Consider the following 27,563-nt stretch of genomic DNA (forward strand, 5'->3'; position numbering starts at 1 on the left):
CGACCCACAATGCACCTCTGCTTACCAACACCCAACCGCCCGCGCAAGCCTTGCGCAACACGCGGTCACGTGGCCTCTCGGACCCAATGACGGAGGCCCACGCTTTCCAGACCGCCGCATGCGCTCACAGAGGAGGAGCTCGCGCGGCGCCCTGCCCCACCGCTCGGTGCTCCCGCTTTAACCATCCCCGGAAGTCCCGGCCGCCGAGGTTGCGGGTTCCTATCAAGCGTTGTTTGCAAACTGGGCCACTGGAGCGTGTCCTGATTGGCTTGCTCCGAGGCGGGGAAGGGAGTCATTAGAGACTAGGACCGCTTCCTGAAGCGCGAGGCAGGAAGTTATCTAGAACCTCTGGAGTCGTGTGGAGAAAGTGCTCGCTGCCTCATTGGTGGCGGCTAGAGCTGGCTGTGCGTCGAGAGACGGGCGGCCCGGTCCCGCCACAGCTAGGGGTCGGTTTCCATCGCGGCACCACGGCCCCCTCCTCCAGCCCCGAGCCCGGTGCGACTGCCCGGGAGACTTCAGGCTCCTTTCCGCTGCTCCAAGGGGCATCTCCCCGGGCATCGCCCGGGCCTCCAGCCGGGGGACTGGCTCGTCGCTTGAGCACCCCGGGCCGCAGTAAGGACGCTAAGAGCCCTGCGTCCTGTGCCCCTGTCTGAGCCGAGGCCCCGGTCCAGAGCGACAGCCTCGGACCTGGGCCTAGACGGATCCAAAACGCTCAGACCGGGCCCGCCCCAGACGGGGCTCTGCATCATCTCTGAGATGTCACCCACCGTCGCCCACAAGGACAGCAGTCGGCAGCGGCGGCCAGGGACGTTCAGCCTCTCTCTCGAGGTGAAGAGCGGCTCTCTGCCGCCAGACGGCTGGGATGACGGCCCGGACTCGGCAGGAGGGGAAGGGGACGGAGAAGCCCTTCTGCAGGATACCGGCCCCGGGGGCGCCTCCAGAGTCGTCCGGAGCTGCCGGGCCGAACTCAGCAGCGTGTTGCTGCTGCTCTTCCTTTACGTGCTCCAGGGCATTCCATTGGGCCTAGCGGGAAGCATCCCGCTCATTTTGCAGAGCAAAAACGTGAGCTATACGGACCAGGCTTTCTTCAGTTTTGTCTTTTGGCCCTTCAGCCTCAAATTGCTCTGGGCCCCCTTGGTCGACGCGGTCTACTTCAGGAACTTCGGTCGGCGCAAATCCTGGCTTGTGCCGACACAGTACATACTGGGACTCTTCATGATAGGTTTATCCACGCGGGTGGACCACTTGCTCGGGAACGGCGAGGGCAGGACCCCCGACGTGCTCGCGCTCACGGTGACATTCTTCTTGTTTGAATTCCTGGCCGCCACTCAGGACATCGCCGTGGACGGGTGGGCGTTGACCATGTTATCGCGGGAAAACGTGGGCTACGCGTCTACTTGCAACTCGGTGGGCCAAACTGCGGGCTACTTTTTGGGCAATGTTTTGTTTTTGGCCCTGGAATCCCCCGACTTTTGTAACAAATATTTGCGGATTCAGCCACAACCCAGGGGGATCGTTACTCTTTCAGGTAGTGTATTTAAACTGTTACGCTGTTAGATTTATTTTACGTTTATGAATCCTTTGACAAGAGTATGTGACGTGGAAGGAGAGCTCGTTGTTTAAATTACTGGAAATCATTTTATGGGAGAAGAGCCGAGGTAAGTTTTCTGTTCTGCTAAGTTGGGCTTCTTTGAAGCTGTGAGTTATTAAAGCGGAACGACTACATTGCAGCAATCCTAATTCATCGGTAACCTGCAGAGAGCAAGGAGAGGCCACCCATCAAGTAACACTAATGTGTAATGGAGAACAATTCTGAGTGCAGGGATCCATCAGCACTTGCCTAAGACGCTAATGTGGATCTGGTGGTTCCCATTTTCCCTTTGTCTTTGTCCAGTCGGGAATTCTAGCTTCATGCTTTCCGGTCCATTTCTACCCCTACTCTTGTACTAAGAGTCCTCAGCTAGCCTTCTGGTGAAGATTAATTCACTCAAACATTATTGAGTCTGCTAAGTGGCTGGTTTCCTAGAGTCTCCAGTAAATAAGGCAGAGGCTGGCACACACGAAATGGGGGAGATAGACGTTTTAGGGGAGCTCAGAGTTGCCAGCCGTTAACTGCCTATGGGAGTCAGGCTTTGCGTTGCAGAGAACATTTGACCTTATTCCTGAATGATAAGAATTCATGAAGTGGAGAATTGGCATTCCAGAATGCAGTACATCATGTGAAAATGCCTGGAGGCAGAAAAATACAAAGTACAGGACAGTCTCTGTGTTGCCTTAAGCAGTAATGGTGAGGACTGAGCTTGAGAAATGGTGGTGAAAGAAAAGGTTGTAACCAGCTTAGGAAGATTTCTTTAATTACTGTGGAAAGAGTTTAATGTTGATCCAGTAAGTAATTGGATGTAAATTCAACAGAATTTCCCCTTTCCTCTGCATGAGTAAAACACATGCCCCTGTAAGGTTTTCTGAGGGCTTTTTCCCCCAATAGCTAGAAAACAGAAGTAAGTTTACTAACGTCAGGAATATAGTAGAATCCTTAATTCTGTTAGTAATGGTGAATTTGAGTGGTTCTGTTTTGAAATTTAAACAGAGCTAAACTTCCTCTCAGCTCCCCAGTATTAGCTTGGGTATTCCCAACTGGGTAAATGTCAGGAATTTGTGTGTGAGGGAAGTGTAAGGCTTATCATATTCTGGGAGAGGGGAGCAGGGATTCACAACTGTACTACCCAGCTGCTGAAATTTAGTACACTCCCTACACACTGATAGGGCCTGTAAGGGCCCCCTGTCCGCCTCCTCAAACTGCTGATGAGCCACCACTACTGATGAAATGATTGTACTTTTTCCTCAGTTGGTTCGAGGCCAGAAATGGTTGAGAGCTATTGCTTGGTACGTAGAATGATTTGTCTCTGATACATAGACTGATTTGGCTCTGAATGTTCTGGGCCCCATTCCTGCTCTATGCATAATTTTTTGCCTAGAGGTACTTTGTGAATACATTTATCGACATCTTGTTGCTTTTTATGTGCTTGCTTTTCATTTTGTACTGGACTTGTCATATCACCAAGGAGGATTTATGAGGTGATCTATTACTTAACATGAGAAGTCTCCTTAGACAAATGAAGATTTAAGAGGCTATGGAAACTAAATTACTTACTAGCTAGATTAAGAGTTTCCTCTGAAGTATAGCATAAGAAAGACTGATAAAACATCATTCCAGAGAATGCCATTATGAGTTCAGGAGCTATTATAATTATTTCCTCTTTTAACCACAAGTGTTCCCTGATGTATGGATCAAAATTGTGTCATTGAATTTTTATTTAGACTGATTTGTTATTTTGAATAGCTGTTTGTGGAATTTGAAGTTTGTTCTCCAGGAGATTGTAAAAATAGCTTATTTTTAATTGAACTTTTTTTTAATCTGTAGTGGACTGCTGTGTTTGGTTAAGACATTTTAGTAAATTAAGAGATCCAGCATTCTCATTCTCCTTTTTATGATTGTACATATCACATTTACAGCCTTTTACTTTCAGGAACTTAGTAATAGTATAACTAAGAAAAATCAGTGGTTTTGAGGAATTTAGAGAGAATCATATTAAGGAAGTATAGTTGCTTAGCGCCGTGTGTTGGATCACTTCTATATGGCCTTTCTTGCCATGGTCTTATAACTCCCACCAGATGACTGGTTGGGACAATGCAGATGAGATGCTTATGGCCCACCAAGTGGATTGGATAGCTTGCTATTAATGCATATAAGGTGAATAGCACCCTTATGGGGGTTGTTGTTGCCATTAGGTGCTCGAGTCAGTTCCGACTCATAGTGACCCTGTGTACAACAGAATGAAACACTGCTTGGTCCTGTGCCATCCTCACAATCGTTGTTATGCTTGAGCCCATTGTTGCAGCCACTGTGTCAGTCCATCTCATTGAGAGTCGTCGTCTTTTTCACAGACCCTCTACTTAACCAAGCATGATGTTCTTCTCTAGGGACTGACCCCTCCTGATAACACATTCAAAGAATGTGAGACATAGTCTCGCCGTCCTTGCTTCTAAGGAGCATTCTGGTTGTACTTCTTCTAAGACAGATTTGTTTGTTCTTTTGGCATTCCATGGTATGTTCAATATTCTTCGCCAGCACCACAATTCAGAGGCGTCAGTTCTTCTTTGGTCTTTCTTATTCCTTATTCCTTCTGGGGGTGGGAACATACAAATAAGGTGTATGGAACCCTAATGAGGGGTCTGGTCAGTTTTGCAATCCCGCTAGTCTTAAAATGAGAAAGGGGGGATCTCACTACCGCCAGGAAGAAATGGGAGCAGAATACATCCTTTGGACCCAGGATACCTGCACTGCGAACCTTCTAGACCCAAGAGACAGAGCTGTAACACCAAAGATGGAGAGAAGCAGTAGCAGAGAAACGGCAGCAGCAGAACCAGGAGATGGGCACAAGAGGGCATAGTGGGCTTCCCAGCCTACGGAGCAATGTGATTACAATGGGTTTGTCAACCCACAGAGTGAGAGAGCTGAGCGCCTTCAGACAGGAGGCTTCCTGGTGGAGTAGGGTGCCACCGCACTTGTTGGCAGAACTAGGCTTGCCAACCCACAGAGTGAGAGAGAGCTGAGCATCATTGGAATTAGGCTTACTGGTAGAGTGGGGTGTCCCTGGGCACTTATCAGTGCAGCTAAAGAGCTTTGTAACACTTGCCTGAGCAGGGCAGGGACTGGGCTGGCCCAAGAGGCACAAGAGGACAAGAGGCTGAGGTCCAGGGAGAGGCCTGCCTCTGGGCATGGCCGAGAAGCTGTCCTGACTGAAGAACTGTATCCTGAGTCATTCCTGATCGTGAATTGTAATCTCTTACGTCCTAAGAAGCCCCATAATCGTGAGTATAGTCTGTGAGTTCTGTGTGGCCATTGCAACAAATTACCGAACCCAGCAGAGAAGTGGAGAGTGCCATGGGAGGGATGACTGGTGTCAGAATGGTAAAAAGATTGGTGAGGGGGCCAAGATGGCAGAATAGTCAGACACTTCCTGTGGTCCCTCTTACAACAAAGACCAAAAAAAACAAGTGAATTGATTGTATATAGCAATCTAGGAGCCCTGAGCATCCCAGACAAAGTTGAGAAGTTGGACTGAGTGGTAGGGAGACGGAGAGACAGTTCAGAAGCAGTAAAGACGTGCCAGACCTGACCTAGCTGGCACCCTGAAAGCTGAATCCTTTGGCGCATTTGAGCTGAGGCAAGCAGTGGCGCTCGGGAAGCGTTTTGCCACACCAGGAGACGCTGAGCGACAGAGTTTGCGTGAGCCTCCGGAGCCAGGGGGAGGGGGCGCTGGATCTGTGAAAGTTATGTGCAAGCATCGAACCTATCGTGTGGGTTCAAAATAACCCTTTCCCCCAGGACTTCTGTAAGGAAGAAGTACCTCTCTTCATCTCGTCTACCCCCTCCCTGCTCTGCTCTGGTGCCGGTCTGGCAGTGTTCAGCGGTTGCCGTGCCCCATAGGCCAGAAGTGGGACCCGTCACACCTGACCCAGTCTCCCAGCCTTGGGGAGGGAACAGACAAAAAAAAGGAGGCCGCCAGCTCCCCTAAGCTGGGAGCTCAGGGCTAACTGCATCCAAACCAGTCTCACGGCTTAAAAAAATCACCACGCCTCCTAAGCCAGCACTGCCCCTTTGCCTAGGCACAGGCATAAGGGTTCCATGGACTTTGAAGGCTTTTCACCCCTGCCTAGACCTGTGTGGGCCCATTCAACAGTGTAGGCACTCATTAGCATAATACAACAGGGTATATACCTGAAGCCTATTTTCAACTGCAGCAGCTAAGGGGGTGGCGGATTTGTGATATTTGACACCTCCCTGCCCATTAAGCAGGGTCCTCACCCACCCACATCAGGGGCCTGACGATTGGTGGCTTCACCCAATCCACTTAGCCACCCACGACAGGGGTCTGAGAATAAGTGGTGCCTCCCAGTCCTTACAGCCAACAGCATTGGATGCCAAAAGTCTGGCTGCAAAACCCACCCACCTACATGCTCTAGGGGACAGGGACACATCTTCCACCTAGGCACTTGACACCGATTTATTTGAGGAAAAATCAGATAAATTTAAAAAATGAAGAAATCCTAGGAATTATGTGGGACTCTATCAGTACCAGAACGGCGGAGGTGGGGGGTGGGGGCTGGATAACAAAATACAGAGAGAATCGTTGAAGATTTGCAGGCAGAAAACCGCCCTGATATCGTGAAAGACGAGAAGATATCTATCCAAGAAGGTCATCGAACCTACACAGGGTAGATCCCAAAAGAAAGTCACCAAGACATATTATAATCAAACTTGCCAGAACCAAAGACAGAGAATTTTAAGAGCGGCTAGAGATAAACGAAAAGTCATCTACAAAGGAGAGTCAATAAGACTAAATTCTGACTACTCAGCAGAAACCATGTGGGTAAGAAGGCAATGGGATGACATATATAAAAAGGTTGGAGAGAGGAGGTATGTCTGACCTCCGCTTTTTAGGAATCAGCCTTGGACTGAAACTGATGGTGATTCTCTCCCTCTTGTGAAGTTAGAGGAGGTCAGATGCCATTTTTACATTTAGGTAATGAAAACAATAGCCAAACACTGGGGCAAATGTTTGGAAAATCAGAATATTAAAAGGAAGCATAATTATTTTTTAAAAATTCTGAAGTATGTTCTGTGATTAACACTTTGAGTGTTACGGATAAACAAAGATGGGATATATCAAGAGAGAACAATTTTTGCCATCTAGAAAGCTGTGTAATCTGTAAATTGAGAACAGAAAGGATAGGATGAGAATAGAATCCCTTAGATAAACTTTGATTATGCCAAGATTGGCTTTTAGATACCCTGATCGATCAAGGACAGTCCTGAACTGAGAAGTAAGCTTTTTTCCCTCCCCACACCCTTTGTTTTTCAAGGACCTTTTGTAGCAAAGAGAGACAACATTTTAAGCTACAAGAAATGATGAAAGTAGCCCAGAAGAACATAGCGAATAGAACATAAAAAATTTTATGGCTTGAAAAGATCATATATTTCAATTTCTTCATCCTTATAAATGAGGAAACTGAGGTCAAGTGGCTGGTTAGAGGTAGAGATATACCTATAGCTTGGGTTTCTTGACTCCGTATCTGATGTTTTCCTGCAGTTGGTAGGAAACTAGGAAAAAATCTCAAGGAAAACCTTGAGGCCTAAATATACTGTGTACTGGTGGGCTTTTCTACAAGAGAAAAGGAGCCCTCTGACTGCTGATGTCTAAAAAACACCAGCCCACTCCTGGAATGCCTGATGCCCAGGAAAAGTGATAGACTAAAGGTTTTTATGCTTGTTTGTTTTTAAAGTTACTCATGTCATTCATTTACTCAGAATTGAGTGCCTGTTTGGTGTTAACCATGTGATAGCTATTAAAATACGATGATAAACAAGACCTGGGGATTCTCTGCTCCCACAGAACTTACAGTCCATAACAGACGTTGGCAAACCCAAATGACAAAGTGAGTAGATAGGTATAATGTAAGTAGGGTAAGTGGGTTGGTGCAAGACTGTAGGAATTGGAGGGGACAGTGTTAACCTGAGAAGCTAAAAAGGCAGGGAGTTTCAGCTCCAATAAATTGTTGCCTCCCACTGGCAATAGGATCCCAGGATTGCTAGATGTTATGAGTATTCAAGAGAAGGTGGAAATCCCTCTTCTGTATATGTCCTCATTTTTAAAACACTTAGTAGGTTCATGTAAAATATGCCTTGGGATAGATCCAGCTTGTGAACTACTAATTGACACCCTCTGCTCTAGAGGCAGTGGTAACACAACTAGAAAAAGCAGTCGGATGGGAGATAGATTGTTTGGGTTTGGGGGTGGGGAGCAGGATGGTCCGACACTGGAGAAGAGAGCTAAAGATACTGGAATTTATAAAGTAGTTTGTTTATAGAGAGGCATGCACATAGAGGAGTCAACTAGAGAAAAAGGAAATGTTGCTTTGAAAAAACTGATGCTATAAATATGGAGTTAATTAAACTTGGAATGATAATAAAAAGTATTTGTAAAGACATATATGCTTTGAACTAGGAAGAGAGCGGGACCATTAATTCCTACTTAGTCACAAATTTTTGTGTTCTGCTTTCAGAAGCAGTATTCTTTAGCATATGTCACTATGTATGCTTTTTAGAACTTGGGCAGGATGGATTGAATCATCTCTAACAGATTAGTTATTCTTATAAAGGCTATAATTATTCTTAATAGCATCTATATCTAGACATAAAATATTACCTTACATTCTCAAAAAGACAAAACTATAGAGATGAAGAACAGATCAGTTGTTGCTTGAGGTTGTGGATGTAGAGAGGATGACTGTAGACGGATAGCACCAGGGAGTTTTAGGGGTGATGGAACTCTTCTGTATCTTGATTATGGTGCTGATATGAAATCTATACACGTGTTAAAATTCATAGAACTGTATGCTAAAAGAAAAAACTCAATTTTACTGAAAAACAATTGAAAAGTAAACTTTATTTTTTTTAAATTAACCCATTGCCTTAAAAGCTAATCTGTGGGTAAATATACAAAATGTATGATACCAAACCCTTCAGTTTAGCTCCCTTTTGGCCTTGAATGGAACATTTTCATAAATCCGGTGGATCTTACATGTCAGCATAGACAAATAGAGTAAATTTGAACTTACTTTCAAATGTTGGGGTTCTAGTGGTTAAGTAAGTGGAGGAATATTGGGGCTTGTAACTTCAGGGGGAATTAGATATTAAAAACTGAAGGCCCACACCCTGGAAGGAAAGCCTTAAGGCCGTTTTGTCTTCTTTAAATCAAAACAAAGGAAAAATGGTACCGTGTGCTTTCTTTGCCTAGTAAAGAAGCATGAAAGTGCTTTTGTGTGGAAAAGTCAATTTACAAAATACACTGTAAACTTCAAAATTCGTTTATTTGTCGTATCTCTTATTCAGAATTTCACTTCTCATTTTTCTGAGATTTATTGACAGATCAATTGAATTAGCCTTTACTGTGTAAACTTGTCAATGATTGAATCACAGAGCCTCACTAATTACCGGTAATCTCCTACTTTCATTTATAGTGTGTTCTTAAAACTGTAATTTTTTTTTTAGAAAGCAAATAGAATTAATACAAGAAGGTGTTCAGTTCCTAGAGAATTAAAAATGAAATATATAAAATGCCTAATTTCACTTATTGTTTTGGATTGAATTGTGTCCCCCAAAATACGTATTGAAATCCTGGTCACTGTATCTGTAAATAGAATCCTATTTGGAAATAGGGTTTTCTTTCTTATGTCAGTTAGGTCATACCTGAGTAGTGTGGGTTCTAAAATCTAATCACTTCTGAGTTATAAGAAGAACAGAATGGGCACAGGAGACACACGCAGGAGGAAGAGGAAGACAGACAATGGAGACAGATATCTACCAGGATTGCTAACAGCTGCTAGAAGCTGAAATAGACAAGGAAGGACCTCCGTCTACAGCCATATCCTGAATTCAGACTTGTAGCCTCCTGAACTGTGAGACAATAAATTTGTGTTCTTTAAAGCCACCCACTTGTGGTATTTGTGTTACAGCAGCACTAGGTGACTCAGACACCTGTTCTTTTAGAAATAATTGTGGATAAATACTGCATTTTATACATGTTCTTTAATGTCATTCCTTCCGTTCATAGTTGAACACACAGTCCCTACAGGCTGAAGTCTAATGGTCATCAATTAAGGCTCTAGACTAGGGGATTTCAGCATGCCTAAAGATTTCTATCTTTTTTGATGGCCTTGTATTTGAGACTTATCTTTCTTATTCCTAGCACAGTCTTAGAACTTTTGCATTTTTAAAAATTGCCCATTATTTTTTTTATAAGCTTTTTATTTTGAAATACAGATTTACAGGAGGTTGCAAAGAAATGTACAGGGGAGTCCCATGCACCCTTCCCCCAGCCTCCTCCACTGTTAATATCTTACGTAACTCTAGTACAGTATCAAAACCAAGAGGTTGACATTGGTACAGTCCATAGAGCTAATTCAGTTTTCACCAATTACATATGCTCTCATTTGTGTGTATGTAGTTCTATGCAGTCTTATTACATGTTTAGTCTTGTGTAACCACCTCCACAGTCAACATGCTAAACTCTACCATCACCACAAGGGTCCTTCATTTTGCCTCTTTATAGCTACCCTCATCCCCTCCTCCCACCCCTCGTCCCTGGCAACCATTAATCTGTTCTCCATGTTTATGTTATTGCATGAATATTACACAAACGGAGTCAAGCAGTATGTATCCTTTTGGGATTGGCTTTTTTCACTCAGCGTAGTTTCCTTGAGGATCATTCAAGTTGTATGTATCAATAGCTTGTTCCTTTTTATTGCTGTGACCAGTATCCATTTGTTAGACAAACCGTAGTTTATTTCACCATTTATTCATAGAAGATTTGGGTAGTTTCCAGTTTTTAACAGTTAGGAATAAAGCTGTTATGAATATGTGCATACAAATCTAGGGTAAGTGCTCAAGTGTACAATTGCTGAGTCTTATGATATATCCATTTAGTTTCGAAAGGAACTGCCAAACTGTTTCCCAGAGTGGCTGTACCATTTTACGTGCCTACTGGTAGTGTATAAGTGATCCAGTTTCTTTGCGTCCTTGCCACATTTGTTATCAAGTCAGCTGCTTCACCTGGTCCTTGTTTGAAGAAACAACAATTTCTTCTGCCCTGGAGGAAACGCTGACAATTGGAGTTAATGAAATAGTATGTAGTCTCAAACATAGTACCTTCCTAAGGGGTTAGGAAGACTAAGGGAATAGGAAGGCTTCACAATTAACTTTGTATTTATTCCATTTTTGCATTACATGCTGTCTTGTAAAAACTTAACCCCCAAATAAATTCAATTATTAGTAGTTAAAACCTATGGCTTCTAACCAAAAGGTCAGCAATTTGAATCTACTAGGTGCTCCTTGGAAACCCTATGGGGCAGTTCTGCTCTGTTCTGGTAGGGTCGGTATGAGTCAGAACCGACTTGATGGCAAGGGTTTTTTTTTTTTTTTTTTTTTTAATTGTATAAGCCAGACAGCATCTCTTCAACAGCAGGGATATTTGAAGTAAATGCTTAAAGGAGAGATTCATGGAATAGAAGAAGCGTGTGTTACTGCTGAGACTCAGCTGGTGACCCAGTGCCAGGCACATTGTCTTTCTGTTTCACTTTCCTCCACTGTGAAAGTGAGAGCGTTGGACCTGATGGTGGGTGTTTCCAGTCCCTTTATGCTCTTTTGGTGAAGTGGAGAGCTGTGGCAAAAGCAAGGAGGTGAAAGGAAAGCTTGACAGTTATTTAGAGCAGAAGCTGGAACTGTTTGTTTTCCTACCATTGACTTATAAAAGGCTGAGGTTATTTTCCATACTGTGAGCAAGAGATTAGAAGGAGAACCTGACCTGAGCCAAGGATGGCTATGTCAGACAGTGCTTCTCAATTGTTCTACCTCTTCTGATGGTGGAAGAGGGTGAACCACCACAGTGGGTCTGGGGGCCTAGTCCGAAGCCTTGAAAGCTTGACATTTTTTTTAAAGACTCATATTTTATCTTAAAAGTTCTTGGAAATTTTGCATTCTTCTCCATAATGTGTTTATTCTCATTAACATGCTTCCTTATAAATTATTGAGTAAGATTAACTCTTTAGGGAGACACCAAAAAAAAAAAAAACCGGTTGCTGTCAAGTTGAATCCGACTTGTAACGACCCTATAAGACTGCCCCATAGGGTTTCCAAGGAGCATCTGGTGGATTCAAACTGCCAACCTTTTGGTTAGCAGCTGGACTCTTAACCACTACGCCACCAGGGTGTCCTTTAGGGAGATACACCGTGTTTATTTATCCTATGCATGAATACCCTTTGGCATACCACCACATGGAGAGATGGAGGAAGGGGATACAAGTAGCCAGTTAAAGCAGTATGGTCGTTTCTATGTTCCAGGCCTCCTGGTTGGGGCTAAAATATACTCCTTTGTTTTCTTAGGAGTGTCTGATTGATGTTAGGAGAGAGAGCTGACTTGCTGTGGGTATATCTGAGCATCTGGGTGGTGGTGGTGGTGTTAGCTCCCATCAAGTTGATTCCAGCTCATGACAACCTCATGTACAGAGTAGAACTGCTCCATAGGGTTTTCAAGGCCTTGAAAACCAATTGCCAGGCCTGTCTTCCAAGGCGCTTCCAGGAGGGTTTGAACCACCAACCTTTTGGCTAGTAGTTGAACATCTGGATAGTATGATGGAAGACATTTTTGCTTTAGAATCAGAATTGAGTTTAAATCTCACCCCTGATGTTTTCTGTCTTGTGATCCTGTTCGTTATGTGTCAAGCAGGAATAGTAATGCCTGTCTTGGAGGGGATTTTGAGATTTAAATGAGATGTTCTGTGTTTTGTCCTGGGCTCAGCAATAGGCACTCAGCCTGCTAGCTTTTTGTAGCTGTTTTGGTTACCAGTGAATTGTTACATGCTCTTAATTTTTGCTTTCGTGAAAGTGCTAGATAAGATCTAGTAGCCACTTCAAAATATTTAGTCTTTAGTCTGTCTTTAAAGCCGCCCTGGTGGCACAGTGGTTAAAGCCATCGACTGCTAACCAAAAGGTTGGCAGTTCGAAACCACCAGCTGCTCCATGGGAGAAAGATGTGGCAGTCTGCTTCCGTAGAGATTTACAGACCCTATGGGGTCGCTATGAGCCAGAATCAACTCGAGGGCAGTGAGTTTGGTTTCTGGTTTTTTAGTCTTTTAGGTCTTTGCTCAAAAATCGGGTTTATGAAACTTGAATACCAGCTTTGAGATCTTGATCATCCGTTTATACATCGTAATGCTTTCGCAGATAAAATTAACCAAAATGTTGATAATGAAATTAATTTTGGTAATAATGTGTCTTTGCCCGTTCCGTTGTCATCGAGTCGATTCTGACTCATAGTGACCCTATAAGACAGAGTACAACGACCCCGTAGGGTTTCCAAGGAGTGGCTGTGGATTCAAACTGCTGACGTTTTGGTTAGCAGTCAAACGCTTAACCATTTAGCCACCAGGGCTCCACTATCTTTACAGTGGTTCCTATATCTGACTATGAATGTTCTCTAGCATTGAAACGATAAGCGATAGCAATAGTCTGTTCAAGGTCAATATTTATGGTGATTGCACTTGTGAAACTTCTTAATATAGTTCCTGGCGGTGACTAAGCCTTTCTTCCTGAGGTATTAGCTTCTACAAAGCCTTTGAATTAGGGCTCTGTGAATGATCCACTGTCACTACTTCCTTCTTTCAAATGTGCTGTTATTTTATTCTCAAAGCACAAAGAAATTAGAAATTATCTGCAAACAGTAATTAGAAGCATGCTAAAACTTGTTTAACTTGTTTATATTCTTTCTCTTGCTATTGGTAGGAATGTAAATTCTAGATGAAAATATTGTTCATTGTAGTTGGAAGAATGTACGAAGCAAATTAAAATTTTTTTTGCTTAGAGAAATTGAACTCTGAGTAGTATATAAGTGAAAGAATTTTAATTTTCAGTTAACATTTATATAGAGACCATTAATTAGAAATTCAGACGACAGTGAAAGGAATATAATTTCTTTCAGGCCTTCCTAAACAGCTGATTTAAACGAAGTGACGATCAAAAACTCAAGAAGAGTACTATTGTAGATGAAGTTCTTAACGAAGTCATTATTCATTGCATTTTATAGATGAAAAGAATGCAGAATGAATTGATATTAACCCCGCTTATAAGAATAGTCTTAAACTGTTCATTTCTTTTGAACTATGTACTCTATTAACATAAGTTAGAAATTGTTATTTTGATGAAGCTTAATCATAAGGCTTTTTACTTAAATGCTTTGAAATGTGTTCATGCATTTTTAAGTGGATACTTTTGCATTTAAGAATGTTTCATGGTTTCCCTTCTGTTATCTAAAATTAATTATACATTGCCCATGGTGAAGAAAAGAGTGTATCCCAGAATAACATTTTCCATATATGTTTAAAGCATCTTAGCTTCTTTAATTTGCATGATTTCAGTAGCAGAACCTTGCTTTTGGGGAAATTATTCTAAACAAGGACTAAGTAATTACACCAATTCTAATAGATTCTTATCTCAACTAGTTTTTTTAATGTTTATGTAGGCAGTGTGAAATAAAGCAAAGAGTATGAGACTCAAGTTCAGGAGATTTAGGTTCAAGTTCTGGCTTTGCTTCTTAATAATTGGACTGTTGGCCCAAATTTAAATACACTGAGCGTCTTCTCCTCATCTCTCCATAGTGACAGTGCCCGCTTTGCCTGTCTTACGTGTTTGTTATCAGAGTCTAATGAGAACATACAAGGAATGAGCATATAAACACTAAGGTGAACTTGGTATCTACACAAGTGAAACTGGTATAAACAAATAATGCTGTGTGCCTCCATCATAAATGAGGTTCGAGCTGTAGCAGTCACCTTCAGGAGGCACGGTAGTAGGAGCAAGACCAAATCCAGAGGGAAAACCGTGATTCAGGAAGGCTCTAATTGTTTTTGAAAAGAGGTTATTCCTTCTACAACTAAGGCTCCATGAATAGTTACCTGCTCTACAAGAGCAATAAAATACAAGTAGTTGTTGTGTGCTGCCAGATGGATTCCGACTCACAGCCACCCTATGGGGCAGAGTACAACTGCCCTGTAGGGTACAACAAAAGTAACCACGGATAACGCTGAGTGCGATTTTAGAACATTAGAGATGGAAAGCATCTTTGGGATTTTCTAGCCAAGTCTTCTCATTTTACAGATGAAGAAACTGAGAGGGTTATCCAGTAACTTTTGTAGTGACAAGCTGACATGTAGTTCTCAGAGTAGTTAAGTTTTGACATTAATTGTATAAGTCTGCTCCTGTGAAGACTGCAGCAATTTTACCCCTGATTTATAATGTAACTTCAGAAAACAACCTTTCTAACCCTCAGTTTCTGCATCTGTCAGTTGGGTCTAGTAATAACCTAATACATTGCGTGGATGTAGTGAAGGAGATGATGCACGTAAAATGCTTAGCATATTTGTGGCACATGGTATACATTTAATACCCGTTATTACCATTATTTTTAGCCGTTAAGCAGAATCTTACAGACCATTATTCACTCCCTCCGCTTAAATGGTTCAAGGTAATGGCTAATAATAGCCCAGCCGGCTCTCACTGAAACAGCCCAAACAGTCCTGTCCTGTGTTTTGTTCTGAACCTAAAAGTATGAGGAAATTGCTTCGGCACCACAGTATTGGAGCCCTGGTGGTGCAGTGATTTAAGAGCTTGGCTGCTAACTAAAAGGTCAGCAGTTTGAATCCATCAGCCGCTCCCTGGAAACCCTATGGGGCAGTTCTACTCTGTCCTGTAGGGTCACTATGAGTCAGAATCAACTCGACAGCTACGGGTTTGGTTTTGGTTTTTATCACAGTATTGAAAAGAGAAGGTTATTTGTAAACAGATTGGAAACATTAAAAACCAGTTGCTGTGGAGTCAACTCCGACTCATGGCAACCCCATGTGTGTCAGAGTAGAACCGTGCTCCACAGGGTTTTCAGTGGCTGATTTTTCAGAAGTAGAGCATCAGGCCTTTCTTCTGAGGTGCCTCTGGGTGTGACTCAAACCTCCAACTGTCAGTTAGCGACCAAGCACGTTAACTGTTCCCACCACCCAGGGACTCCTTGAAAACATTAGAAAGTTTAAAAATAAAAGTTGGAAAATCCAATGTAAATAGCCATCTGTATGTTGTCCAAGTTGTCATAATTTAACAAAGGACTGAAATGGCTAGGTACTTAAAAAATACGACATGGATTTTATGGGATATGAAAATCATCTCCCATCCCTAGCACTTTCCTAGAATAAAGTGACATGACAGATTTTTGTTTTACTCATCCCAGTTGTACACTAAATGTCTGTGCCCCCCCCCCTTTTTTTCTTCTTGTTGAATAAAACTGTCTATTCTGGATCTACCATATTTTACACAAATAAATTTTTGCCAACCACGCAATCCCCCCCTCGCTATTCTTGTAATTGAGCTATGCCATGCATTATATGTGTGGGTGCATTATTTGCAGAAAAAGTCTGGTAAGTAAAGTATGTTTTCCAGAGCCATGACTGCTTGGTACAGTACCTTGAACATGATAGGCACATAAATGTTGATTTTTTAACAGACTTTAGTTGAGGAAAAGTTGAATATAGAATTATTTACTGTCAATGAAGGTATGTCATTACAAAAGTTAATTAAAATTAAAAACATTTTTAATTTCAGATTTCCTTTTTTTCTGGGGAACTATATTTTTAATAACAACAACTTTAGTTGCCCTTCTGAAAAGAGAAAACAAAGAAGTATCACTAGTAAAAGAAGAAACACAAGGGATTACGGACACTTACAAGTTGCTTTTTTCGATTGTAAAAATGCCAGCAGTTCTTACGTACTGCCTTCTGATTCTAACTGCAAAGGTAAGAGATTTATAAAGCAAAGTTACCATTTCTGTTATAATTACGAATAACATGGAGTGCTTTCATTGTTCATATCATAAGTCCCTTTCTACCACCATTAGAATTTAACAATGAAAAAGCAATAGTTTCTATTCATTCAATGCGTTTTAAAAAGTGTGAGGATATTAAATGTAATTCCAAAGTAAGCTAAATGTCTTGGGATCATGAAAACAATTTTGTCATCATGAAAGTATGAAACCATATTTATTTAATAATATTAATGCTTAAAATATAAATGAATGCCTTCAGAAAATAATAGCTCTCTACTATTATAATGAGGAAGGAGTCCTGGTGGCACAATGGTTAAGTGCTCAACTGCTGACTGAAAAGTGGGTTGTTCAAACCCACCAGCCACTCCACGGGAGAAAGATGTGGCAGTCTGCTCCTGTAAAGATTACAGCCTTGGAAATCCTGTGGGGCAGTTCTACTCTGTCCCATAGGGTTGCTATAAGTTGGAATCAACTTGACAGCAATGGATTTGGTTTGGTTTACTATAATGAGGACACTGGTGGCAAAACAGTTAAGCACAGCCGAAAGGTTAGTGGTTCGAAACCACCCAGTGGCTCCACGGGAGAAAGACCTGGCGATCTGCTTCTGTAAAGATTACAGCCTAGAAAACCCTATGGGGCAGTTCTACTCTGTCACGTGGGGTCACTATGAGTTAGAAATCGACTGGATGGCACCTAACAACAACAGTGACAGCTATTATAATGAGTGTACGTTTAATGTTAAGGGTAGTCAGATTATTTACTTAGGATGTAATTTACAAAGGTATGGAAGTATATGATTATTAAACCCGTTGCCGTCGAGTTGATTCCGACTCATAGCGACCCTATAGGACAGAGTAGAGCTGCCCCATAGGGTTTCCAAGGCTGTAACCTTTATGGAAGCAGACTGCCACATCTTTCTCCCATGGAAGCCGCTGGTGGGTTCGAACTACTGACCTTTCGGTTAGCAGCCAAGCGCTTTAAGAAGTCTTTAAAAATCCGCTGAATTATTATTTAAAACGTTAGAAGGTAGTATACCATAAACAAGGATTACTGTTGATTTGTGTTTTATTCTTTATGATTTCTGTAGTAAGCTCCTAATTTTATAGTTCTAAAACATTTGTAAGATACTATGCTAGAAGAAAGGCAAGTATATGTTATTACAGTGAGCTTGATAGTGTTGGAATTAATATTCATAAAATCTAGACTTAATTACAGAATTTTCAAATTACATATTTAAAACCGTCTACATTAACACTTTACCTCTATCTTTTGACAACCTTGGAGGAAAAATACAGTCTTACTATTTTAAACAGTGAGTTTTTCCTCCTTTCTAATGACAGGGGATACCAATGATCATGAAGATGGTACAGGACAGGGCAGTGTTTTGTTATAGGTAAGGTCGCCTTGAGTTGGAGCCGATTCAGTAGCAGCTAACAACAACAACAAAAAATGACAGGAGAGGGAACCTTTAGGAAATGTGAAAAGTTCAAGGAAGAGTGTCTATTATCTAATTACATCACTTAGAGATAACCGTTGTTCACATTTTTGGTATATTCCTTCCAGCCTCTATTTTTTCTATGTTTGTGTGTGTGCATGTATATGTGTATATATGCATATACTTTATATATGTGTGTATATAACTTGATGGCACCTAAAACAACGTATGTGTATATATTTTTATACACGCATACACATACTTTAAACATGGAATTAAATCACACTATATATACATTTTATCTTGTTTTTGTCATCTCCCAAACATAGTCCTGTATCATTAAATAATATTTGAAAGCATACTTTTTAATAACCAAAACCAAAAGCCAAACCTCTTGCCGTTAAGTTGATTTTGACTAATATCGACCCTATTGGACAGAGTAGATCTGCCCCACAGGGTTTCCAAGGCTGTAATCTTTATGGAAGCAGATTGCCACATCTCTCTACCATGGAGTAGCTGGTGGGTTCGAACCACCAACCTTTTAGCTAGCAGCTGAGTGCTTAACTACTGTGCCACTGGGGCCCCTTCTACTTTTTAATAGCTGTCTAATATTCACAGTGTGTAAATTTGTCATAATTCACTCTATCATTTTTCTGTTGGGTATTTAATTTGCTTGTGGTGTTTAATTATAAAATGCACTAATGCACATTTTTCTGCAAAGTCTTTCTTTGATGTTCAGAATGTTTCCTTCCAATAGATTCTTAAATGGGCAACTAGTAGATCAGTGAATATGATTGCCTAGTTGCTTTTCAAGACCGTTATACTAATTTATACTGTCCCAGCAATGTCCAAGGCAGTGTCTGAAAGCAGAGTTGAGAGTCCAGTGTTTGCCTTTTAAAATAAACCTCTAAAGGTCATCTCTCCTAACTTTTAACAGGATAGCTTAGTTTTCCCCATTTTTACACTTTATATAAATGGAATATACAATATGTACGCTTGTGTCTGGTTCCTTTGCTCAGCGTTATGTTTGTGTGATTTATCCATATTGTTTATAGCAATAGTTTGTTCATTTTTGTCCTTTATATAGTCTGGATACGAGTTGTTTTTAGATGTGTGTGTATTACAAATATCTCCTCCTATACCACCATTAATACAGAGTAAATGTTGAAGTCAGTTTGTATATCTATTTTTGTATAACTATTTCTTAATATAAAAACATAAATGTTTTTACTATTTTTGTGTAGTTTATAGATCTATTTTTTATAAAGAGAATGAGTGAAATTCTTTGCTGTATTTAAGTGAAATATCTTTGATCTTTAATATTTTTATGGTAATATCTGCTCTTTGGCTCCATCCAAGAAGTCTAAGTGTATAGTATCTATCATTCATCTTATTACAAAGTTATTACTTGATACAATTTCACACTTACTGAAAAGTTACAAGAATAGTAGGAAGATCTCCCATATATTCTTTATCAGATTCTTTGTTAACATATAGCTCCACTTTCTTTAGATTTGTTCTCTCTCTCTCACATATTTCTTTTGACATATTTGAGAGTAATTTGAACCTATCATGCCCCTCTATCCATAAATACTTTATATACGTATTTCCTAAGAATGAGCGCTTTCTCTTACAAAAGCATCATGCAATCGTAAAAATCAAGAAATTTAAAATTTATACAATATTATTACCTAATCACACTCCATATCCAAATTTAATAAGTTGTCCTAATAACAGTTTTATATCTTTTTTCCTGGTCAGGGATGCAATCCAGGATCACACATTGCATTAAATTGTCGTGTCTTTTTTTGTCCTTCATGGCCTTGACGTTTTTGAAGAATACAGGCCGTTTATACTGTGGAATGGCCTTCAGTTTCAGTTTGTCTGCTGTCTTTCATCTTTAGGTTCAGGTTATCTGTGTGTGGCAGAAATATCACAGAGGTGATACTGTGACTTCCTCAGGGAGTTCCGTCAGGAGCCACGTGATGGCCATTTATCCTCTGGTCTGTTGTTAACCTTGATTACTTGGTTAATCTGTTTTAAAGTTACTCTTTTTCCTTTTGTAAATAAAACTAATTTATGGGATGATACTTTGAAACATATAAATGTCTGATTTCTTGTCCAACTTTTACCCCCTACTTTGAGTCTCCTTACTCTTTGTCATTGTTTCTAAGAATTAATCTAATTATGCTATTTCTTCCCCTTCGTTTTAGTCAGCCTCTCAGGTATAATGTTTTCTCAGAATTGCTTGAAACTTTAGATTACTTTTGGAAATTTTATTATGGTCAATCAGGAACCATCAAAAATGTGTATGTGTGATGCTTTATTTTACCAGATTTATTGGGGATCTTATTGGAGGCTTTTCTCTTCAACTTAAAACATACAAACCAGTCTGTTTGAATTTGGCTACTGTTTTTAATAACAGGTTAAACTTTTTTGAAAGAAAATTAGGCATCATAATAACCATCTACAGTCCCTAAGAGTGCTGAATTTTCAGTTGGTTTCACTAAATATTGGTAGTGGACTGTAGGGCAAAATTTCTTCTGTAACTTGACTATCATACCAGTAGTAATAATATGGTACTTAATTTAACTATCATGGGCCACTAATGAAATTGATGAAGAGCTTACATATGTTTGGAGGAAGATATTTTGTTAAGTCACAAATTGAAGTGGCTTTTTGTTTGTTTTTATATTGCAGATTGGTTTTTCAGCAGCAGATGCAGTGACAGGACTGAAGTTGGTAGAAGAAGGAGTACCCAAAGAACATTTAGCCCTATTGGCTGTTCCAATGGTTCCTTTGCAAATAATCCTGCCTCTGATTATCAGCAGATACACTGCAGGTCCCCAGCCACTAAACGTATTTTACAAAGCCATGCCCTACAGGTAAAAACAAAACAAAACCTTTACTAAATTTAAAAATGTTAAAATGAGAAACATTCATCAATATCACTAATATCTGATTGTAGAATATATTTGGAAAGCATTTGTAACTTCTACATCATCTAGATGTACCTTTTTCTAACTTCCTACCAGGTTTTAGATACAGGCTTCTTTCTGTCGTACGGTAGACACACAGCTTTCTGGTTGTTGTTGTTTTTAACTAAAAATGTTCAATTTTATTTTTGTTTGTTTTTGTATAGATTATTGCTTGGATTAGAATTTGCCCTGCTGGTTTGGTGGACTCCGAAAGTAGAACATCAAGGGGGATTCCCTATATATTACTATATCATAGTGCTGCTGAGCTATGCATTACATCAGGTAAGCCTGCTGTGGTTTTCTCAGGAAGTAAACTCTTCTGTATAAAACAAAGAAGAAGTGTTTCTCTAGTTACCTTAAAATAATGGTATTAAATTTTAAGATTTAAGCATGAATTTGACACCTAGAAAATTAGTTCAGGGTGAACTTTAAACCCGTAACTTTTGGTTTAATGAATTCTGTTCATGGAAAGAGAGTTCCTCATTCGTTCATTCATTTCTTTTTCATCAAATAAATATTTGTTACATTATCAAAATTAATTCCAAAGCCAATTAATTCTATCCTTGCTAAGCGTCCGCCAGCCCATCTCTAGATTTTGGGTTCTTTTTTTTCTCTTTGATCCCTAACACCATTTCCTTCTGAAGCATTGAGAAATAATGATGGCTGCTGGGTTACAGGTCGCAGATCTCTGGCTTAGATTCTCCATTGAAAATTATGACTTACCCTTTGTTATTTTGGAAACTTTCTGTTAAGGTGCTTTTATTCTCCTTGTTAAATACGTTTGTAGGCCCTGAAAGAAATGACCCCCACTTTGCTCTGGCCTCACCTAAGCTGCTGTTGCAGAATGCAGCTTTGTTTTAGAGGCTCACAAGTGATTCAGGTCAATGGCAGAGACTCAGATGCAGTTATTGCTAATGCGTATTTCAGAGTCACTTTGGATTTTTCCGTGGAACCTGGGGTAAACCCTTTAAAAGTTGTATTTATCAACATCTCACTTAGTTTTTAGTTAAAACCTAACAATTTGGCTACCAGGTGATTTCAGATGTTTTTTACATGTCCTGCAAAAATTTCTCCTAAATTATCATTTAGGAGAATTCCAGAGTGGACCGTGTCTGTCTGTTTATAAACTTGTCGAGGGCAGCGTGTCAGATTTTTTTTCTGTTTTGCAAGTACTGAGTTCACGCCAGGCACGTAACTGGTATTAAATAAACACGTTAGCTTAGTCAGTGCTCCACTCTGTGTAAATGAAAGGAAACTGATGTAGTCACCCAGAAGTCACTTGTTGGATTTTGGATTTCATTAGAGCGTTTTTCAAAGTGTAGCCAGTGAAGCTCAAACAGTCAGATACTTTATGAGAAGAAAGGAACAAGGCCAAGTAAAACTGACAAATGATGGGTGACGTAACCTAACTCCTCTTTAAGTAGCATCTTAATCGTTCCTTCAGCAAATATTGAGTGAGCACCTCTTATGTGCCAGCAACCATTCTAAATACTAAAATACAACAGTAAAGAAATCACACAAAAATCCCCGCGCCCAAGGACTTTACATGTTACTTACTTGACCTGGGAACTCCTTTTTCTATGAACACGCTGTGAAACGGTAATCAAAGGAATGCTGTTTTGGAAACATGGTTTGTTTCCATGTTCCTAATGGGAAGGTTAGGGGCTTCGATCCCTTTTTGCCTCCTAAGGAGGTTTTTCTCTTCAGTTAGTCGAATTTTGAAATGCTATCTTTTACATATATAAGAAAAAATATAATTATATGTTTATTTGTGTTCCTCTGAATATTTTAGTGCGTACATACGTCATATATACACATATCATATACATATAAATATACATGTATATAAACAAAAAAAAAAACCCATTGCTGTCGAGTTGCTTCGACACACAGCAACCCTAGACGGGCAGCACAGAACTGCTCCATGAGGTTTCCAAGGAGTGGCTGGTGGATTCGAACTCCCGACCTTTTGGTTGACAGCTGAACTCTTAATTAAACATATATAATATATAATTAGGTACATATATGGAGTTTTTCTTATGTCTGCATGCATCCTTCAATGCCACCTTATCCATTACTCTCTGTTGAACCTTCCCTGACTACTTGTGGTGGAATTAATTTCTTGTCTAGATATGCCCTAGTAGCATGATGTATATACTTCTTTTATAGTACTTAACCACATTTCATCCTAATTATTTATTTCTTGTTTTCTCAGCCTGAATAAATTCTTCAAGGGCACAGAAGGGCTGTGTCTTGTTTGTCTTTGTATTGCTGTGATTTGACTTAAAACCCAGTTTATAGTAGGTGCTCAGTAAATGCTTGTTGAGTTCAGAGATCATGAAAATCAATTTTCGGTTTTTGAGGTCATTGTTCTTAATTCAGACCTTAGCTTTAGAGAAAAAATAAGTCTGATTATACTGAAGATGTTTTATGTTTTTGCTGTAGGTTACACTGTACAGCATGTATGTTTCTATAATGGCTTTCAATGCCAAGGTTAGTGATCCGCTTATTGGAGGAACATACATGACCCTCTTAAATACTGTCTCCAACCTGGGAGGAAACTGGCCTTCGACGGTGGCTCTTTGGCTTGTGGACCCCCTCACAGTGAAGGAGTGTGTAGGCGCATCGAACCAGAACTGCCGAACACCTGATGCTGTTGAGGTAAGTACGTTCTAATTTAAGTAACAGTAAGCTAATAATAAAATTAATATTAGAATAGATTCATTTTGCCAAACCCAACTCATTGCTGTTGAGTCGATTCCGACTCATAGCGACCCTACAGGACAGCATAGAACTGCCCCATAGGCTTTCCAAGGCTGTAATTTTTACGGAAGCACACTGCCACATCTTTCTCCTGCAGAGCAGCTGGTGGGTTTGAACCCCCAACCTTTCGGTTAGCAGCCAAGTACTTAACCACAGTGCCACCAGAGCTCCATTTTGCTTCTAGAAGGACTTTATCTTTTATTTTCTAGTGTAGAAATCTGCATTTTTGGGAGGTATGCTTCCCATCAAAACTGATGGTTATGACTAGGGGTGGATTAACCAGTAAGCAAGGTATACACGGGCTTACATTAAGCAAGATGTGCTTACTAATCTGTAGTGTACAATTTCACAATTTCAGCTGGGTTTCACATCAAAGATGTGAAAAACAGGTGAAATTGTGCACTACAAATTAATAAGTAAGCACAAGTACGCCTGTGCGTACCTTGCTTCTTGGGTAACCCGTCCCTAGTTATGACATACTCAGATCACTCGAAGGTGCTTCTTAGCAAGGTAGGGGCAGTCTCTCTCCCCCTACGTTGTGAATCGCTACTGTATACAGTAGGTGCTGAATAAATGCATGGTTAATAGCTAAGTTTTGTAATGATAGACAAGGGCTATTCATGTAGCAATTACAGTGCAAACTGGATGGTGAGTACTTTGCTGATAGATTATTTCAAAGTGATAGTAGTCCACTTCAAGAGTCGGTTCACTGGGAATTTCTTCACATTTGCGAATATGAAAAGCTGCATCTTGAAAAATGAGTATTGTTTATAGCAACAGCTGAAAATTGTTTTCAATCTCATTAGTAGCATTGGAGACATTAGGATATGTTAACATGTTTTGCTATTTGAAGTGAGAATGTACTGTTTTATACTTTTAAATGTTAGAACAAAATATATTTTCATTAATCCTTTAAATTACAAAGCGGAAACATCTTAATTGCTGAATACTTCTGTTTTGAAATAATGACATATTTCTTACCATTTTGTTTTCACAGCTTTGCAAAAAATTTGGTGGCTCGTGTGTTACAGCGCTGGACGGTTACTATGTGGAGTCCATTATTTGTGTTTTTATTGGATTTGGTTGGTGGTTCTTTCTCGGTCCAAGATTTAAAAGGTTACAGGATGAAGGAACATCTTCATGGAAGTGCAAAAGGAGCAATTGATGCGGACAGTACTGGACATTCTAGAAAGGTAACTGTAGATTAGTTTTAATACAGAGAGCTCTGATAATCAGTGCACAGGAGTATAAAACATTATTTAAACAAGGAAATTATTGATATAAAACTGCCAAATGGTCGAAAAATAGAGACTTCTCTGTATAGTTGATTATATTTTTCCTTGCCTTGTCAGTGTATTTAAAGTTTACTTAAGGTCAGGAAATTGGTTCTACAACAACTTTTCTGGCCTTGTTATTTGATTTACTTGTTACGAATTCACTGACCAAAGCACGTTTTAAGCTGCTGTGCAGTAGCCATAGAGGCGGTGACCCTGCAGTCAAGTATTGTTATCAGTACCTGTCACTGAGCTGTGTTTAATGTTCTGGTGGAGTATATTAAGTGGACCAGACCTTGCTATTCAGCTACTAACTACAAGCAGTCTGACCTTGTCAATGGCTAAAATCTTATTTTGAATCACAACTTGGATAAATTTTATGTGGAATTTGCTAAGAAGAGAATGTAGACTACTGAAATGCCATTTTAGTTGTTATTTTTCTGACCATAACCACATTGTAAGGAATGAATCTGTATTAAAGACTCTTTAAATGCATTTCCTGCTTTTGTAGGCATTACAGATTTATAAGAAGATTATTCAAACTATTTTTTATAAAATGAAAGCTATGATTTTTAATTTATTAATTTCCCCCTCCCTCACCTTTTTTGGAAGACATTTTGATTCCTTGGTAACTTTTACTTTAATGCTTACAAGATACGTTTTTTTGTCACGAGTGCTTCATGACACTCAAACACAGTACATATTGTGCGTATGTTCGTGGCAAAGGTTTGAAAATAAAAATTAAATGTTATTCTTTAAGTAGTTTTTTTCTCGTTTCATTACCAGGAGAAAAGAAAAGCTTTCCTACTAAGTAAAACTTAAATGAGTAATGCCACAATTTAAAAAAACTTATGTTTTAAAGAAAGAGACAAGAACATTTTGTGCCTTTGACAAATTAAATCACATGGTTGAAGAATGTTTCTTAACTAAGCACTTTACTAGTGAGAAAAGATCTCACAATTACTTAATACCAGATCAGGTACTGTATTACCACATATTTTAAAATACAACCTTCTATTTATAAACTGTAATTTCCAATGGAGAATTACTATCCCAGGAAGATTGTCCTTTTGAGTACCTTAGCAATTTCCAACATACTGTATACACCGAGTGATTAGGTTCTTTACATATTTTGTGTTGTTTATTACTCTTAACTCCATAGACTATATAAATCCCTCAAAAATTAGAGAAAATGAGAGAGTAAGTTATGAGTCTTACATAATAACTTTTTCTTGGGGGGAAAATAGATACTAACTCCTACTTTTGTTAATTTTATGACATAGGTTGCATTTTAGATTGGGGATTTTATAAGTATGGAGGATAAATGGGTGGGAGAAAATGGCGCTCAGCATCTGAAGAAAGATGGGGCGGTGGTCTCTGGCACGCGTGCATGGCCCGTGGAAAGCTTGTGTCGGCGTCGATGTCAGATCCTGGAAAGTCACCCGGAAAAATGTTCATCCTGGAGGCAAGGAGGCCACACCAAACCACAGGCTACAATACTTTGTCACATTGGGTTTCCATTATCCTGTATTAGAATCCGAATACTTCCTTGAATAAAGAAACACATAACTCTCACGTGTGAAACATAATTTTTAACTTTTGTTAAAATTAGATTGCCATAATTACATCTTACCCTGTTGCCATTGAGTTGATTCCAACTCACAGTGACCCTGTAGGACAGAGTAGAACCACCATGTAGGGTTGCCATGGTGTGGCTGGTGAGTTTGAACTGCCGACCTTTTGGTTGGCTGCTGTAGCTCTTGACTACTGCACCACCCGGGCTCCAGTCACATCTTATTTCTTCCCATTTGTATTATTACAAATTAGACGTATGTTCAAGCATAGTTATAAGTTCAGTATACAAATCTTTAATGATTTGAAGTTTTAAAACATTTTTAAAAGCCTTTGACTTTTAAGGTGAGAGCCATTAACTGCATTTGTTCTAAAAATGAGTAATTATTCTGAATTGCAGTAATTTGGTTATTTAGGTACATGCTTGTAATATATGCCAGAAATTACTGCTTAATACCTATAGGCAACTGTGTTCATACATTGGTCACAATCACTGATGACATCTTAGAACTGACCTGCCTGAATCTGAGGATCTGTTCATTGTAGATCAATAGTACTAGAAACTACTACCCTATTTTTATGTATTTTCCTTTATTAACCAGTTAACCTGAGAAATGAAACTCACCCTTAAGTGTGAATATTAACTCGTCAAGTATGGATAGTAATGTGTTACGTATTTACTGGCTAATACGGGATATGATCGTATGTCTCTATGGCGGTGTCCCCACATGTACTTTGGTTGCACATTTCGTATGACTTTTTTTCTTGTAAACCAAACCCGTTCTGACTCACAGTGACCACATATAAAATTAGCTAAAGACTAAAACCAAAAATCCCCTCCTTTGTAAATATTTTAATCTTGCCTAATCAATCGTAAAAAAAAAAAACCTTGTTCAACACCTTAAATATATTTATCTAGAATTTTTAAATATTAAACCCTTGAAATATAACCCTATAGTCTATTGTTGGATTTTATCCCTTTATTGCAAGAGTTTTTTGTCTAACAAATGTCATTGTGCCCTGAAATTCCTGAATTGCTTGCAAAACCCTGGATATA

The 27,563-nt window shown here is 39.8% G+C and overlaps 1 protein-coding gene across 2 annotated transcripts; it reads left to right on the forward strand.

The window, feature by feature from the left end:
* Nucleotides 1-201: 201 nt before the first annotated feature.
* On the forward strand, nt 202-26,498 carry SLC33A1 (solute carrier family 33 member 1). Of its 2 annotated transcripts, XM_004379169.2 has the most exons (7): nt 202-1,528; nt 16,265-16,455; nt 20,620-20,804; nt 21,062-21,179; nt 23,343-23,558; nt 24,658-24,853; nt 26,218-26,498. In XM_004379169.2, the coding sequence occupies exons 1-6, from the start codon at nt 757-759 to the stop codon at nt 24,823-24,825; spliced, it is 1,650 nt and encodes a 549-aa protein (XP_004379226.1). In that variant the 5' UTR covers nt 202-756; the 3' UTR covers nt 24,826-24,853; nt 26,218-26,498. The 2 variants fall into 2 exon arrangements, with proteins under 2 accessions (XP_004379226.1, XP_023589639.1); XM_023733871.1 differs by lacking the exon at nt 26,218-26,498 and having other exon boundaries at nt 24,658-25,522.
* The last annotated feature ends 1,065 nt before the right edge of the window (nt 26,499-27,563 follow it).

Source organism: Trichechus manatus, unplaced genomic scaffold (genome assembly GCF_000243295.1).
Source record: "Trichechus manatus latirostris isolate Lorelei unplaced genomic scaffold, TriManLat1.0 scaffold00062, whole genome shotgun sequence".
In the NCBI taxonomy this organism is placed as follows: domain Eukaryota; kingdom Metazoa; phylum Chordata; class Mammalia; order Sirenia; family Trichechidae; genus Trichechus; species Trichechus manatus.